General features: G+C 34.6%; 1 protein-coding gene across 3 annotated transcripts; it reads left to right on the top strand.

Moving 5' to 3' along the window:
- The first annotated feature begins 282 nt into the window (after positions 1-282).
- LOC132293703 (uncharacterized) lies at positions 283-17,164 on the top strand. Of its 3 annotated transcripts, none has more exons than XM_059791285.1 (10): positions 283-408; positions 3,893-4,055; positions 4,179-4,275; positions 4,910-5,022; positions 5,211-5,279; positions 7,383-7,498; positions 7,581-7,635; positions 10,742-10,862; positions 16,502-16,644; positions 16,771-17,164. In XM_059791285.1, the coding sequence occupies exons 2-10, from the start codon at positions 3,915-3,917 to the stop codon at positions 16,870-16,872; spliced, it is 957 nt and encodes a 318-aa protein (XP_059647268.1). In that variant the 5' UTR covers positions 283-408; positions 3,893-3,914; the 3' UTR covers positions 16,873-17,164. The 3 variants fall into 3 exon arrangements, with proteins under 3 accessions (XP_059647268.1, XP_059647270.1, XP_059647269.1); XM_059791287.1 differs by having other exon boundaries at positions 297-408; positions 3,935-4,055; XM_059791286.1 differs by having other exon boundaries at positions 406-530.
- Positions 17,165-17,368: the final 204 nt, after the last annotated feature.

The raw sequence follows: 17,368 nt of genomic DNA, 5'->3' as shown, positions 1-17,368 counted from the left end.
AAATACATTGCAAAATGCAAATTCAATATTTAATTCATAACTTTTCATTTTCAATTTTTTTTTTTTAAAAAAAAAAAAAAAATGATAACCCATATATATATATTTGCCTGGACCAAAATTGTGTAATGTCCCTTCTTTTATATAGGTATGCTGGGGCATCAAGCCAGTAAAATGTGAAAAAATCAGATTAATATTATTGTCACCCATATTCAAATAATATATATAATTTTTATTTTTGAAATATATATTATAAAACAATATATTGGGAAAACTACCCATATATATAAAGGTTGGTTGGGGCTGGGTTTGAACGGAGTCCTGTCCTAGGTCTGGACAGGCTTGGACCGTTTGATTGGCGAGTGTCGGTAGTCGGTGCCATACGGAAAGAGATTGAAGAATGCCGTGCAGGTAGGGTTTATCGCTCCTGAAATTTCCTGTCATCTTCCTATTCTATCTCTCTGAAATCGTATATCAAAAGAAACTCTTTCATCTTCTCTTTGATCTGGTCATCTTCTTTCTTCCTCATACTGGTAGGATCGGAATCCTCTTTCTCTCTCTTCATACACACACACACACATATATGTATATGTATTATCTTTTTTTCTTTTACATAGAATATAGATCATAGAGTTCATCGTTCCTTAATTTTGGTGTTATATTCAAGAATATAAGATAAAATGTGTGTCAGCAGCCCTGAATGATCACCTGTAACTCAAAATGTTTTTGTTCATATGGTTTTGAATTATTTTGGTTTCGGTGCTGTAATTTAGATTCTCTTACATGGTAGCTTGTATATTTTTTTTTTCTTTATTTTTTGGTGCTAACAGCTGTAAAAAAAGGGTTAGTCCAGTTCACCAGATGCCTGGTAACGGTTAGATGTAATCAGTCTTGAATCTGCATATAGAGAGGCTGTTTCTTTGATTCGATCTCGTCTTACCTCTCTGCCCATACAGAGGCAACCTTACCATTGTGCCAAGACCCACCCTTAATGAAATTTAGTCAATAGATGTACTCATTTTGAATGTTGTTTATATTATATATTGAATTTAGACAGTTTCACGTATCTGGCTCCCTAATTTTTTCATTTTTGACGACACCTATATTCAAAGCCTCATTGGAAAAGAAAATGAGTTGATTGTTATGGCTTCTCTTTGTCATATTCAGGGTAAAATGTGAAAAAAAGATATATAAGAAATCAATAGTTTTAGTAGATTGATATAGTAGATTGATATAGTAACTACTTATGGATTGATCTGATTTTGAATTAATTACTCTCTGTACTCAAATAATTTAACAAATATTTTGATATGGTAACTTATATGATAGCGCTTTATACCTGTGGATGGTGTGTTTTAATATGTTGATATGAATGGAGAGTAACAATTTGCATAATGTGCTAAACTTGGGAATATATGTTATAACATTGCTAATGCATATTTAACAGGGTAAAGTATAATCAACCCCCTTCAACTATACCCCAATTAGCAAAAAACCCCCTTAAACTTAGGTGTTTGGTTGCAACACCCATTCCGGCGACCGGCTGATCATTTTTAAACGCATGCCTTGCATGTGAGAGGAAATATTTATGTAAAGGACCATACAGCCCTTATGAAATTTAAAAGACCATAATGCCCTTGGCTGATGGTTGGACCCAATACCCACCAAACAAGCCCTATCATCTGTAACAATGGTAAAATCACTCATTCTCCATCTTCACTCATCAATCTGATGAGGACGTCGATTTCCTCTCCACCACCACGCCGAATCAAAGAGAAACCCTAACACCACTTACACCTTGAGACCCAAAATCACGAATTGGGACAAAATTTTGATGACTATCACCTGCAATTTTTAGTGCATGCAATTCAACCCAATCAAGCAAGAACACATACAAATCTCCATGACCACCACCTGCAACAACGTAACACCATCTCAACAGTCAAATCTCTCTCTTTCTCACACGCTTGCACACACGCACATCTGCAATTCACTACTTTTCCCCCTTTATCACCAGCCAGAGGTTTGATTAGTCGGCGATATCGTCGGCTGCTGGAGAACAAGAGCGCAGAGAGGTAGCGTTCTCTTGGTGTGCGTGTGCGTGTGCGCGCGCGGTGATTAAACTGGTTTTGTACCCAATTGTCAGCTTCACGTTGGCAGAACACAGAGAAAGAAATCCTAACACCAAATCATTTGCGATGGCTGTGTGCAAGCTTCGCTGTCACTGTTTCAATTCTGTTGGTGGATGGTTGTGCTTGTCGGTATACCACATTCACCGAGTGACTAGTCGGGGCATCGCCGTTTGATTTTTTGGTTGTTGGTTGTTGGTCGGGGCTTGGTCGTTTGTTTGTTGGTCTTGCTTCACTGTCGTCATGTTGTCCCTACACTACCTGATCTCACCATTGTACATCGTTGGCGGCTTGGACAGCAAGAGAGGTTAGAGAGAGAGAGGGGAGAGTGAGAAGATACCCAGTTGAAGAAAAAGAAAAAGAAAAACTAAAGTCGGCAGCCTATTCAGCCAATAGGCTGTTGGCACGTGTCCTCTAGTCTTTTCAACATTGTGATGCGGCACCCTTTTGTGAAAGGGGTAAAATAGACTTTACCAATTTCCGGTAGTGGGAGATGATCTGAAAAAGGTTCTCTGTCCTAAAACTTAGGCAATTTCATAGTTGAGGGGGGTTAGTTGCATTTGGGGTATAGTTGAAGGGGGTTTATTGCACTTTACCCTATTTAATATGTATGCCCACTAACTTATAATATTAGTTTAGAAGTTATGATGAGTAAATTTTTTTATTTTATAGTTTCCGACTACTAATTTATTCCATTTCTTTTTGGCATTGCCCAAAATATGGAGGCAATAATACTTGATTATGTTAAGTTTTCTGGCTTTGGGAACCACACTTTGCTAGGGGAGTGGAGAATTGGGAGTTAGAGGGGGTGAATGGATTCTTGAATTTCTTTTTGGGATGGAGGCTAGGGGAGGTGAAGGTGGATAGGAAGGGGAAATTTGGAGTTGGTTCAAACTTTATGGTGCTGCGGGGAAAGGGTAGGTTATTGCAGATTCCATTGGAGGTGTGTTTGGATTGTGAAGACGCACTCTAAGGTCTTTTTCTTTGTCTGGTTACCTAATTTGGAGGTGATCTCAAATTTCAAAATTGGAGGGAAAAGTGATTTTTTTTTCTTCATAAAGTTAAATACGGGCACCAAAAATTGGTTACTGGAGCAATAATATTGTATGGTATTACAAATGATAAAACAATACTGTAACTGTTAAGAAACAATATAGTCATGACATGAATGTGGCCAGATGTGAGTGTTAAGATGAACTTATGGCAAGACAATAAATGATAAAATTAGGAATAAATATTTTAGTGAGGTGGTTGAATTAGAAAATGAGAGAAAATCAATTAATATAGTTTGGCCATGTTAGTGAAGACCAATAATTGCTTTAATAAGGCAGAATGATGTGGTCCCCTTTGAGGGTAATGCCTTGGGGGAGGGGGCAAGTGCCAAAATTATAATGGCTTGAGATACTAAGGAGAATGTAATAACATTCAGTTTGATTGAGATTATGGCGTTAGATAGAGTGGAATGGCAAAACAGGATTGAAGTAACCAAGCTCAAATAGTTGGGAAAATGGCTTTGTTGAGTTGAGTTCAGCTAAGCATGAGTTTATAAGGAGCCTTTTTGTCTTTATCTTGAATTCTTTTGCTGTCAATGGGTTCACATCCTTAGTGCTGATATTTATATATGTATCAAAAATAAAAAATATATATATAGTTGAAAGATACTCAAAGCTGATTCACATATATATATTTTCTCACCGCTGTAGTCAATAAAATCTCTAATGCCCCCGACATTGATGCTCTTTATGGATGATTTGTTAACTTTACAGGCTAACCTAACAATCTTCATTCATGACATCCCGTACTTTGAGGAGACGACTCCACCATGGTGATGTTGATGGGAAAAGGCATGAACAGTTTGAGACGTCGGGGCTGGATGTTCTGAGTGAGCCCTTACTTGGGAACAAAGAATATGATGATAGTCTCTCAGAGGTTCGTTTTTGTTCCTCTCTATCTTTTCTTCTGTAGGTATACATGCTTTTTGCTGAATGCTCATGGAAGTTTAGTAGATAAAAATTGTTCTTTTATTACTGGATCAATATCTTTCTATTACAGGTGCGTGCAGCTCTTTGGGATGATGAAAGAAGGAAGGAACACATCCATTGGACACTTCTTTTTTCTCACGTAATAGCACAGTGGGCACAATGGATAGGTTTTTTTTTTTTCCTTCATAGCACAATGGATAGGTAGTCAATTTCATTTGTAGAGTTTTATTAGTAGATCAATGATCCAGTTTGCCACCATGCATCTTTTTGGTAACCTGATTGACAACTTTATCATTTTCTATAATATATTCTGACACAAACACACATTTATATGGTACAATGAAGAATAATATCTATGTTATTTTATGAAAAGATATTAACGTGTAGTTTGACGCTGTTGAGTTCTCAGCACCAAAGCTACTTGTGTAGTGTTATACAAGATATTATTCTCTTTGATAATTGTTGGATGTGGGAGAATTAAGGAAGAGTCCATTTTTAACTTTTGTTTGTCGATAAAGGGTTGGCAGACTAACCCCACCATATCATGGTTGAGTTTCTAATGATCAGAGAGACTATATTGCATGTCTAGAGCATTAGATTAGACGCTAGACAAAGATCCAGTTCTTTGTCATCATTGATCTCTTTCATTAAACGACTACCAAAAGATAAAAAATCATGCTGTATGACATGTCAGATCTTGTTTTCCTTTTTATTTATTTATTTAACTATTATTATAGATGGCGGAGATTTATAAAATCCTTGCAGATGTGTTAATTGGTAATTTTATTTTGGTCCCTGTAGCAAATATTGTCCTTGGATCTGGATCACTTATTGGACGGCTTTTGCCCTTTCCTTTTGCCACTCAAAATGGACAAACCAAGAATTTTCTTCCCCCTTTGCTTAGTCCTTTACAGGTATGTTGGCACGTGGCAAGTAGGGATCAGTTACACATTTTGAGCTTTATAATCTAGTGTGGAAATGTTTTCTTTGCTTCCTTCATTTGCTTTCTCTTCCTAAAACATGTGCCTAATTATATTCTTTCTGTTATTCATATTAGTTTTACTTTATATTGTCTTAATGCTGTGAATTGGTATGCTTTCAGGAAGCAAGACTCAGAAACCTCCAGCAAAGGTTGCAAGTTCCCTTTGATGGTTCTTGCGTGGAGCATCAAGTATTCCTTTATATCCTATATGCTTTTTATTTATCTTACGACAAGTGTTCTTTTTACTTTATGAACATCCCCTTGTTGTATTTCTTTCACTTATTTAAGTTCAAAAGTTGCTTTAGAATAGTAGTTGTCAGTAACTTTTTTAAAATGAAAGAAAATTACTATAATCTACAACACCAGAGCAGGTAATTTTCAACCATCAAGAAGGTTCAGAAAATTTTCAGTTGGTAAACATCATTGTAATTTTCATTATGTGCCACACTGCTACATCAATGAAAAGTTATCGTGTTTTTCAGTTATGTACTACAGCAATTCCTTTTCATTGTAGGGCCCACCAAGTTATGTCTTCGTACTCTTATCATATGCCTTATCTGAGTATCCATTAGTTGTCTTAGTATCAGTTAATGGATCAACGTGGCATAAGTTCAAGTTGGCTATCTTACACTATTGGGTCTTTTCTTATTCTTTGACTTATTATCCTTTGCAATAGTTCTGTAGTGTTCATCAACAATTTTATTCCTCCATGGTTGCTACAGTTTGTATATCTCCCTTACTTTTACAAGTTGATATTATAGTGCTTCTGCTCCATTCCTTTTATCGTGCCTTTAAAATCTTATTAAGTTTGTTAATCACTTTTCCAGCAAGCACAATTTAGCAAATTACAGCAAAACACACTGAAAGAGATCAGTAACATCCAGCAAGCCTTGCCCTGCAAAATACAGCCTGAAGTAGTTTCCCTTTCACTAATAACTTAGTTTCTCAAGTAAGGTTCACAAAAAATTCCCAGTGGCATAAAATAAGGACAATATTACTTTTGTCCCATTTTCATGAGTTCGTAAAGTTTTAACAACTGAACTTTGTTCTAGAAGTCCACAAAACAATCAACTTCTATTTTTAAAATAAAAAATAAAAAAATCAACTTCCATAATCTTGCCAACCTACATTTGTCTTCTAAAACTATTCTCAATTCTATTAACTTTCCTGGCCAAAAATATATATATGACCTAATAACAACTTTTGTTGGATTAAAAATGCAATGTTACAGTAACAACTTACAATAAACACATGCTAACACCACAAATTAAATGGCAATTCATGTAAAAGTAAAAAAGGAAAGACAGCTTTGCAACGAATAATTAAAAAGTATCGTGTTCACTTGTGGGAAGAATAGGTCTATTGTCTGGCTCAGCAGTAAAATACTCGAGTATTGGTGATGCTAGTATAGGTTCGAGCCTTAGAGCGTCCACCTTATGAAATATCGAATATTAGGTCCATCTTGAGTCTTCACTCCCTACTCCCTAGGAGTCTGCTGTGCAGGACCAGATTTGGGAATACCCCTAACCCCGAGCATTTGGATTGTGATGAGAATGTGAAGTTCAACAATTATGACAATAGCACTGATGATAATTGAAGAGAAATTTTAAATTTCAAATTTCTTTATTGATATCCCAATTGACAAATGTCTACAATCAGAACATCTATAACATGATTTACAACAGGCTACTCAATTATCAATTTTCAAGGTCATCCTTGTGACACTTTACATACTTCACACGTTTTAAGTTTGTAACTAATGCTGGTTATCGTAAGAGCTCTCTATGATAAAATCCTTAATCATCTAAAAACTTGTCATTCTTCATACCAAATAATGATACATATGGTCAATAATAAATCAGTATGCAACAATCCTTAAGACATTTTACATGATTTTCATACCAAATAATGATACATGATTTACAACAAGCTACTCAATTATCAATTTTCAAGGTCATCCTTGAGACACATTACATACTTTACGTGTTTTAAGTTTGTAACTAATGCTGGTTATCGTGAGCTCTCTATGATAAAATCCTTAATCAGCTAAAAACTTGTAATTCTTCATACCAAATAATGATACATATGGTCAATAATAAATCAGTATGCACTTATGCTAGAGGCATGACAGACGCTTATCCTAGTCTCTTGTTTTTGATGGACAGAAGCTATAGCTTATATATGGTGTGCTACTAATGCTCAATGTGAAGTATGAGTAGACTAACTAGCAGGAAACCAGAACTTTTTTTCCTTGTCAAATTGTGGTAAGGAGTGAATTTTTTTGGTTATCAGGATTCACTTAGACTATTATGGCAGTTAGCTTATCCTGACAGGGAACTCCCATCTCTCAAAACGGAGCTTTGGAAGGAGATGGGTTGGCAAGGATCTGATCCTTCAACTGACTTTAGGTATGTGGACTGGAAGCTGGTTTGTTCTGAGATTTCTCCTGTAAACTGACATTATTTTTAATTTTGTGAATACTATTTTTAGGGGTGGAGGTTATATATCATTGGAGAATCTTATCTTCTTTGCCAAGATGTACCCGGTTTGTTTCCATTTCTTTCATTTGCATGGACTGCATTTAATTATCTCAGTTTGAACTTATTGATGAATCATTAGTGCCTTGGACCAACTATATGGTATTACAACATGAATCCCATTCTCATTTCAAATTGTACATTGAAGCACATTTTTAATTGGATTGTATGATCCTTTTAAGGATTTGTTTCTGCACAATGGATTATTTGACTCGAACTCTGCGAATCTTTCCATCATCTGCCATTTTTTTTAAAGTAATATTTTTCCATATATGTACATTTACATTTTATCTGCCCCATGATCACATGCAATTGGAGTCGCAACTCGAAGGTTGAGGGCTCAACCTAAAAGGTATAACAAGACCTTCATTTCAAGCCCAACTTAACCCAACCTTTTAACCTAGGTTCCTTAACCCAAGCCCAACATGCCTTCAATTTGTCTCACTTTTTTACATAAAGGCTATCTTATTCCCACTTCCTCTTACAACAACACCTTAAATCAAATGCTAAAATGGCCAAATTCAATTGGAGTTAATTGAATAAAATGCGCCATCTTATGCTTTTTTGGGGTGTCAAGGAACAAATTAAACATTTTAATTTTTATTGTAATCTAATTTTGTATATTGCATGGAAGTATCTATATGCATTCAATACAGTATCTGAATTTTTTTTGGACATCTTTTTTTGCACCCCTGATAACTTGTATTGTTGACTTGGAACTTGAATCTTTTTCAGTTGCAGTCTAATGAATAAATCTAAAAGCCTAAGGTAGGGTATCAGAGATCTAATATGGAGGATTTTAAAAAATAAAGGAATCACTGAGGGATATATTTATACAATAAAGGACATATATGATGGAAGTGATTATAGTTAGAATGACTGTTAGTGGAACAAGTGACTTTCTAATTACTATAAACTTATATCAAGAGTCAGCATTAAGTCCATATATTTTTTTAACCATTTTTTATTTATTTAGATTCAATTATTCACAATGAAGAAGAAATAAAAGATGATGTTAATCATGATTTAGATGGTTTGGACACACACAAAGAAGGCCACTAAATGCGCTAGTTAGGAAGGGTGACATGGTCCACATTGAGGATAATGTTAGGAAAGGAGATCGAAGTTAACGTGGATAGAGTTAGTATGGGAAAATATGGTAAATTGTAGTTTGTTTGAGACTATGGCCTTGAATAGAGTGGAATGAAAAATAGGGTTCTAGTCGACCCCAAGTAGTTGGGAAAAAGTCTCTATTGTGTTAAATTGAGTTTATATCTGGTGTAATTAGGAAACATTTAGAAATTGAGCTTTAACTGTGGGTCCTTGATGAGTAATGGGGAGTAGAATTGGTTATATTTTTTAGTGGTAGCAATGAGAAATCCTATGCTCTTACTTCAAAGTTGGAGAAAAATATGGATAAACTAATTACAAGAGCCAAAGAGGTTGAAGTGGATTTACTCACCAAAAAAAAAAATAATAATAATAAAGAAGTGGGGTGGGTGGAGGCTGGGAGGGAGTTTGTGGGGGATTCATGGATACTTGCCAACGCCATCGATGAACTTACTTTGAATAGAGGTTTTATTTTTTTATTTTTCCTTTTAAAATTAATTTGTCTTACTGTGGCAGTATTAAGCTATGTTACTTGGACTCTCCAGTGCCGGCAAGTGTGTCCATGACACGACACAGACACAGGATATGGGTCAGACTAGTCATCTTCTCTACCAGACACGGCTGCCATTCACGGTGTTAGGAAGCTCAAATGGTGGTCTAGTTTGAAATAGCAAAAGGTTGAGATGCCTCGCCGAGCTGCTTGACTACTGACCGATATGTTTTTAATGCCCTGTTTTTAATGGTCAAGATGATGCCACGTTTCCAATATGTAAACTTCTAGCCTCTCGAGAAGAGTAAATGGTTTACAGCGGTAAACCATTAATTAGTCTTAGATACCACGTATGTAAAATACTATGATATTGCAACTAATTCTCATTTTATTAAATAAGAATAGTAATAAAATAATATGATATTCTAACTAATTCTCATTTTATTAAATAAGAATAGTAATCAAGTAATATGATATTGCAACTAATTCTCATTTTATTAAATAAGAATAGAAATCAAATAATACGATAATATAAGTTGCATGATTTTTTATTTTTTTCCCTTCAAAAGGTACAACTGACTTATTTTATATTCATTTCAAAACAATTGTACAATATATATTTTTTATAAGTGTCCAAGTACTTGTGTCTAAATATTGGACACTTTTTAGCCATGTCCCTGTATCCTATGATGTGATAGATTGACAAATCCGACCTCTAGATACGCACCCATATCCGACACCCATACCCGAGTATCAAGTGAAATTCACTGGTGTTTATTATATTCCATATGTTGGGAGCTCACTTTGTTAATGTTCAATTTCTTTCTCTTAATGAACACAACATTTTTACTGAAAGTATTGTTAGCGACTTCGAAAATAAGATGATGTAGATTTTTTGGTAATTATAATAAAATCGCTGGCATACTGCTTTGTTTAAAATCCATAATTATTCACACTCAGATTCCGTAAATGGGGGGCTTTGGGTAAATTAGATGCCTGTAGATTTTTTTGGTAATTTTGATAAAATCGTTGGCATACTGCTTTGTTTAAACTCCATAATTTCTCACTCAGATTCCGTAAATAGGGGCTTTGGGTAAATTAGATGCTCTTTTGGACGTTTGGTGGATTGTCTTCAATTCAGCTATAATTTGAATATTCTATTTTTGATTGCATGCCAACTCGTAGTACTATAATGGTACCTGATTACTTGACACTGTAGCGAAGCTGTCAAACATTCACTTCTCTTTTGGGATTTCGTGCCATTCTTTGTAGTTGTTTCTGCATGTCATTCTTTAGCACAGTCCCGTTGCAAAATATTGTTAGCTTCCCGGTGCTGTGTGTTTTCAAGTTTGTAATTCTTTGCTTGCGTATATTTAGGCTACTAAAATCATAGAAGAGTATGCTAATATATTAGGACTCTTATTAAATCATTTGTGGGTGTTATTTATCATTCAACATGGAATAATAGAATTAGAAATGGAAAGTTTTTTCATAATTTTTTGTTCATTTGACAGGATGCATTCCAGAACTTACTTCACAAAAGAGATGGAAACAGAGCAGAATGGGAGTATCCCTTTGCTGTAGCTGGCATCAATATTTCTTTCATGTTGGTACAAATGTTGGATCTTCAATCAGGTAATAGAAAATCTGGATTGAGGTTTTATTTATTTATTTATTATTATTATTATTTTTTTATAATTATCTGTAGTTAATACTGACCATTTGCTGAGAAATGCAACATGAGAACAAAATTCCTAATATTTCTCTGACAAAAATAAGAACCGGTTGTACTACTAATCTGACAAATGCTTATTGCAACTACTGGATACTAAACCTTACAAGCTTCTATCATTTGCTTTTGCATTGTGACTCTGCAAGGCTCCTACCATATATGAACCTGAAAAGATGCAATTATTCTACTTGCATCCAGCTTGGAAGATAGAATTCTTCCTGCACAAGTGTATGTCCACTTACACTGAAAGTGCTCCCATCTGTTTTGGAATTATGGAATTTATTTCCAAGGTACTGCACACTTGTCAAAAGCATTATAAATAGCTAGAAAAAGACATGGATGTATCGACATGTCAAATCTCAAAAACCTTGGACACAGGAATAAGATAAATATGACAAACTTGACTTCGTGACAAGTAAATCTATTATATTATGACTACATAAATTTTGTAACTTGGAAACCATAACCACAATCACCTGGGTCATGAAGAGTCGTAACAAAAAACACAATATATACCTGTATGGATAAGTTTGTGTATGCGTATATGTAGAAACAATTTGATGATTCCTTTATGCTTTGTACTCGTGTCTATCCCTTTGATGTAATATTCTTACATTTTTTGGTTTTGAATATATAGTTGAATTTTTATAAAAACCTCTAGTTTGTTTTTTCTTACAGTTATTCTTCTTTTCCCAAGTCAAGTTCTTTTGTTTCAACATAAACCATTCAAAATATTTTTCTGCAAAAAATTGTTATATCTGATTACTTCTGAATCCAACTTCCAGGGGTCACACCCCAGGCCCGACGCATTACAATCACCCACTACAAGGGGTGCAAGTTGGGCAGGCCCAAACTGAACAGACCTCGGGTCACTTTGGGCCAGCCTGTGCCTGAAAATATCCAGGTCGGGCGGGTTACTCGTGTCTTCCAGGTTAACCCTCCAACCACCCCCCCCCCCCCCCCCCCCCCCTCTCTCTCTCACGTGTGATGTTTTGCCTGATTGGACATCTTATCAAATTGCTTGCAACAATTGGGTTGGCCCGCAAATTTTTTTCAGCACCCACCCACAAAACAATCAAAGCCAAACAACCACACAAACACACACACTCTCTCTCTCTACATCGTTACTCCATCAATTTACAGGTACAAAGTTTCAGAAAAATAGTGTCTAAGACTTCATCTACAAAGAAAAAGATGGTCAGAGAGAGAGGATAGCAGTGGAAGTTGGGAGATCAATAGAAGTAGAGCAATGTTTTACAAACCCAGTTGGGATTCACACTTTTTCTCTCTATAAATAAACCAAAAAAAAAAAAAAAAAAGGTCAGAAGAAATACGGATTTTGGTTTGAAAGTGAGATCAAAAGAAATTCAGATTTGGATTTGACTCCAACAACTTTGGCCTCGGCCACCTCTTCTTCCTATTCATCATCTTCTTCTAGGAGGTACCAGTCAATGCTTGTTGCTTCGAGAACGACGATGACAAAGAGATGAAGACGATTGCGGCGGCGGCGGCGGCTAGGGCTTCTCCTCTCTCTTGGAATGGCACTAGTAGGATTTTTGTTTTTTTGAAGAGTAGTGTATAGGGGTGATACCAGCCATTGGATCAAAATAGATAGCTAAGATTGAATTGAATATTTTAATATAATAAAATAATAAATATTTATAATATATAAATATAAATCGGGCTCAGGTTAGAAAAGCCAATCCTAGCCCAAACAGAAACATTGAAATAACCAACCTGAGCCCGAAAATGTCGGGTGGGGTTTGGATCGTGTGATACCCCTGGATTTCCGAATGCGAGTTGGCTAGGCTCACGTCCGAATACCCGAGGATATCAAAAACAAATCGGCAATAAACGAACATAGAGTACAAAAGAATAAAGAAGAATAAATAAAATGCTGACAAGAAACTAAAATGATAATCTAGTAATAAACCTCAGAATATATTTTCATTAATTAATAAACTCTTCTGATACAACTGATCCTCCAAAATACAACTCGGGAATCCATACTGTGTAGACCCCTAGAAAATTCAAACTAAACAAATGACAACAATAACTGTCTAAATCAGGAAACTGAATCATAAAGGAACTCCTATGTAGCATCGGAAGAATGAAGTAGACTGATCCCTGCTCAGCACGAATAATCTCTATTCCTGACGAACACCTAAAAAATAATGGTGGGTCAGGCCCACAAACAAGTTCTACTCTACTACAGTCCAAGCAGAGATCCGATACACGTATACATCCTAGTCAATCCAACAGTAACTAGTAGTCCGTATATATATATATACACACTAAAGGAACCTCACTAGACTATAGGGTTGTCTCAACCTGAATAGTAGGCAACATGCAAAACGCACGTATAGTGGGCATGAGTACCTATACCTACCAGGGTACACAACTACACTATATCTAGCTACACATCCCTGGCGATATACGCGCCCTAACCACTGATCCTGAGACTCAAGCTCATATCATGGCACCATACTTATATATATAAAATTTAGTAACCATCTTATCCAGTATAAATTAATCCTCCATAAGTCATTCAACTTGTTCAGCTGACCTGACTTGAATATAAGTAGGACTTAACATTTTAGTTAATCCATTCCCTTATATAAAATAGGTAGGACTTAACTGATAAGTTAATCCGTCCCTAGAATGCTACTGTCCCATACCGGTGCATTAAACCACACAATCTAACAATTGATGTAACGATTAAGGAAATACATCAAACAATCCAGAAATAACTATGATAATATGATATCAAGTTGTCACAAAATAGGAATGACTTATTATTTATTTAAGCTTCCTATATCATATGTCCTACACAAACTGAATCTTATACATGATGATATTTTATTATATCGTCAAATAAGTATTCTCCGTATCCAATTCATCCTACACATTTAATCTCAATTGCTAAAACATTTTAAAAGATTAAATCCATTCGTATGTTTAAAACATTCAAATAGCAAGTATCATTCTGATTGAGTCTATTTAAATTTATTTAAACCCAAACCTAGTTCCTATTTAATGTTCAGGAATCCTAGGCATGTTTCTACGTTCCATCATTCGACAGATATGAAAAATACATAATTTAAATCTGTAAAAATTCACACCGGAAATCAAATCAAAATCATGCATTTATCAATTCATAACACAAGAACAGATATGAACCAAATTCATAAAACCTATGTTCTAATCCAATTAAACATGCATAATTATTTAATTTTATGTGTTTAATAAATCCTGAAATTTCCTAGGCATGTACAAAAACACGAATCAAAGGGAAAGAGATAGAAGAAGAACTTGCCTTAAACTTTCGGATCGAAAGTTAAACTTCTTCTTCCTTGATCTTCTCTCTACAGGGTTTTTTTTCCTCCTTCCCTCTCTAACTCTCTCTCTCTCTAGAATATATCACGTGAATATTTCTAACCCCCTTTTACAATCTATAGCTATATATTTATAGGCTAAATAAAATAACCCTAACTCTTTTCCCAATCCGAGTCAACTTAAAAAAAATAAATATTAAAATATTAAAAAGGTAAGTAAAATATGTAATGTATATAATTTATGTATATCTTTATTAAATAAATAAATTATACACATCCCATTATTTATTAATGGATTATCCAATAATACTTGAGTTACCATAATATTATAAAGTAACTTAAAACATAACACGTATCAAATCTATGTATATTTTTATTATTTAAATGTAAAACATATACATCAGATTAAATATTACTACCTAAGTTACCATAAAAGTAATTAATAAATTACTTTCTTTTTTATATATGTATATAATATATATCTATATATAAACATACACAACTATCCATAAGTAATAATCCATACGCATTCAACCTCCTATCCAAGTAGTCCATGGGACCCAATTGGTTGGCCCATTACTACTAACCATAATCATAAAAGAAAAATAAAATAAAATAATAAAAGAAAAGAAAACTTTTAATTTACAATTAATCAAATACCATTTAAGCACATAATCTAATTAAACAATTAACACATAGACAAATTCAAATAATATATAGACACATAATCAAATAATTAAGTAATACCTAATTCAATTAAACACATAAGCAATTAGTCAAATAATCAATTAAATAATTAAAAATACAATTAAAACAAATAAATAAATACCGAGACTATCCTTTTAAAATTAGGGGTATTACAGATCGGGTCGGGCTGAACTCCCTGGCCAACTTGCACCCCTACTCACTACATGCATCAACCTCTCCTATATGTATATTTCATAAGTTACGCCCCTCATAAATTCATTCTCTCTCTCTAACGATTACCCTCTCTTCTTTAGTTTTATCATCAGCTGCTGAAGAATGGCCTCGGATTGAGAAAAGCCAACCCTAGCCCAAACTGGAACATTGAAATAACCAACCTGAGCCTGAAAATGTCGGGTGGGTTCGGATCAGGTCGGGCTGAAATCCCTGCCCAACTTGCACCCCTAGCTAGTCACTACATGCATCAACCCCTCCTATATGTATATTTCAGAAGTTACGCCCCTGATTAATCCATTCTCTCTCTAACCATTACCCTCTCTCTTCTTTAGTTTTATCATCAGTTGCTGTTCCCCCTCCCCCCCCAACCCAATTTTACCCTTTCTCTTGCTCTTCAATTTATTCTCAAATGCCATTGATTCTCTGTCAAAACAATCACCAATACTGGATCTAAAACAGACCATATCTCTTCCCACTTCTAAGCTCAAACAACTTGATCTTTTCATTGCAATGATCTAATTATTCTTTCTGGTGTTTGGCTTAAACCTTGGATCTGTTGTTGGGTGTTTGGCTTAACCCCTAAATCTACTTTTTGCGTCTAGGTTTTTGGAGAGTGTGAAGTTTGCAAAGTTCGTCTAGGATTTTGTAGAGTTCAGTTTGCAAAAAGGAGTGATAGCCCTAAGATTCGATTGGTTTACATAGTTGCATGAGTGAAAAATTGGGTGTAAAATGATTTACTAACTTTAAATCGGGAAGTCATTTTTATTAAAAAGGTGTAAAACGTTTTACTTGGAAAAAATTTGCCCTTTATTTTATACAATCAAAACTTAGAAAATAGGGAAGTATTTTCCGGTAAACATTATTAGGTCGAAACAAACGTAGCCTAAAATAAAGTCTTATCCAATGTATTAGGTTTGTGAGTCACATTTTGGCGAGTGTCTAAGAAGTATTTTGTATGTGTCCAAAACTAAGAATTTATTTATTTTTTATTTTAATTTTACACATCCACAATGTGTCCAACAGGCACAGCTCCTCTTCAGAAGTTTACATGCCTCATAGCCAGCTAACTCGCGACTCCTGTATTTGATAGTTTAAACCATGATGGCAAGTATTTTTAGCTGATAAATTATCAAAGAGATTCAGAATATTCGTATATTATATATATATATATATATATATATATATAGAGAGAGAGAGAGAGAGAGAGAGAGAGAGAGAGAGAGATCGTTGTTTTGGTTTTAACGGCATTGTCCAGCTGAAATAATGGGGTAATATTATACTTGCAGGGAAGCCAACTTCTTTAGCTGGAATCCAATTCTTAAAATTACTGAGTGAAGATGAAATGGCATTCGACAATCTTTTCTGTGTTGCCTTTCAAATGATGGATGCTCAATGGCTTGCGAAGCGTGCTTCGTATATGGAATTTAATGTAAGAAATGTCCAATGATCATGTTTGTCTTATTGATTTTTTTACGTAAATTAGTAATTGGAAATTATAAGAAGCTTTGTTACTGATCTTGTTGGTTTTAAATCAAAATTTTATGTTGTTTCTCAGGACGTTTTGAAGTCTACAAGAACACAGTTAGAGCGTGAACTTGCACTTGAAGATACTTTCAATGTGAAAGATTTACCAGCATACAACATGTTGAAAAGATAACATGGCTTTAGTTTCTCTCAAAATTTAATTTTCTTTTTTGTATCTGTACAATAAAAAAATATGCTATATCACATTACTTGCCAAAAAAAACAATCTGCTAAATCACATTGTAAATTTATTTTATATAAAAATTACGTATAGCTGCTGTAATAATAAAGCTTGAGCCCTAAAAAGTAAGCTGAACCAGGACCTAAAATGGCTGTAAACCTAATATTCGCACTTGCAACCAAGTGGCAAACCAATTCTGATTCAGATTTATTCTCAATTAGTGGTATGTTGTTCGCCGCTTAAACCTTATCTTTAAAACTAGTTTTGGGTTATAAGTGTCCTGCCAAAGCTTTTCATTCGTCGATATTTCATTCTTTGTTATTTTGATTTGAATGTAATATGGTGCTGAGTGAGGTTTCAAGTTTTATTCCTTGAACGCTTATTATTCATTGTTCATTTTGAGATTTGTAATTGATGGTTTCCACTCACTTTTTCAATAGCATTTTGA

This window comes from Cornus florida, unplaced genomic scaffold (assembly GCF_030987335.1).
Source record: "Cornus florida cultivar Cherokee Brave unplaced genomic scaffold, ASM3098733v1 CherokeeBrave_3.0.0_Hap2_Chr02, whole genome shotgun sequence".
Lineage (NCBI taxonomy): Eukaryota > Viridiplantae > Streptophyta > Magnoliopsida > Cornales > Cornaceae > Cornus > Cornus florida.
This window is presented reverse-complemented; position numbering and strand designations above follow the sequence as displayed.

Excerpts from the sequence above, each read along its gene's own strand:
- LOC132293703 (XM_059791285.1), top strand. The coding sequence starts at position 3,915 with ATGACATCCCGTACTTTGAGGAGACGACTCCACCATGGTGATGTTGAT. Across the intron at positions 4,056-4,178 it reads ATGATGATAGTCTCTCAGAG|GTGCGTGCAGCTCTTTGGGA; the intron begins GTTCGTTTTTGT and ends TTTCTATTACAG. Across the intron at positions 7,636-10,741 it reads TCTTTGCCAAGATGTACCCG|GATGCATTCCAGAACTTACT; the intron begins GTTTGTTTCCAT and ends TTCATTTGACAG.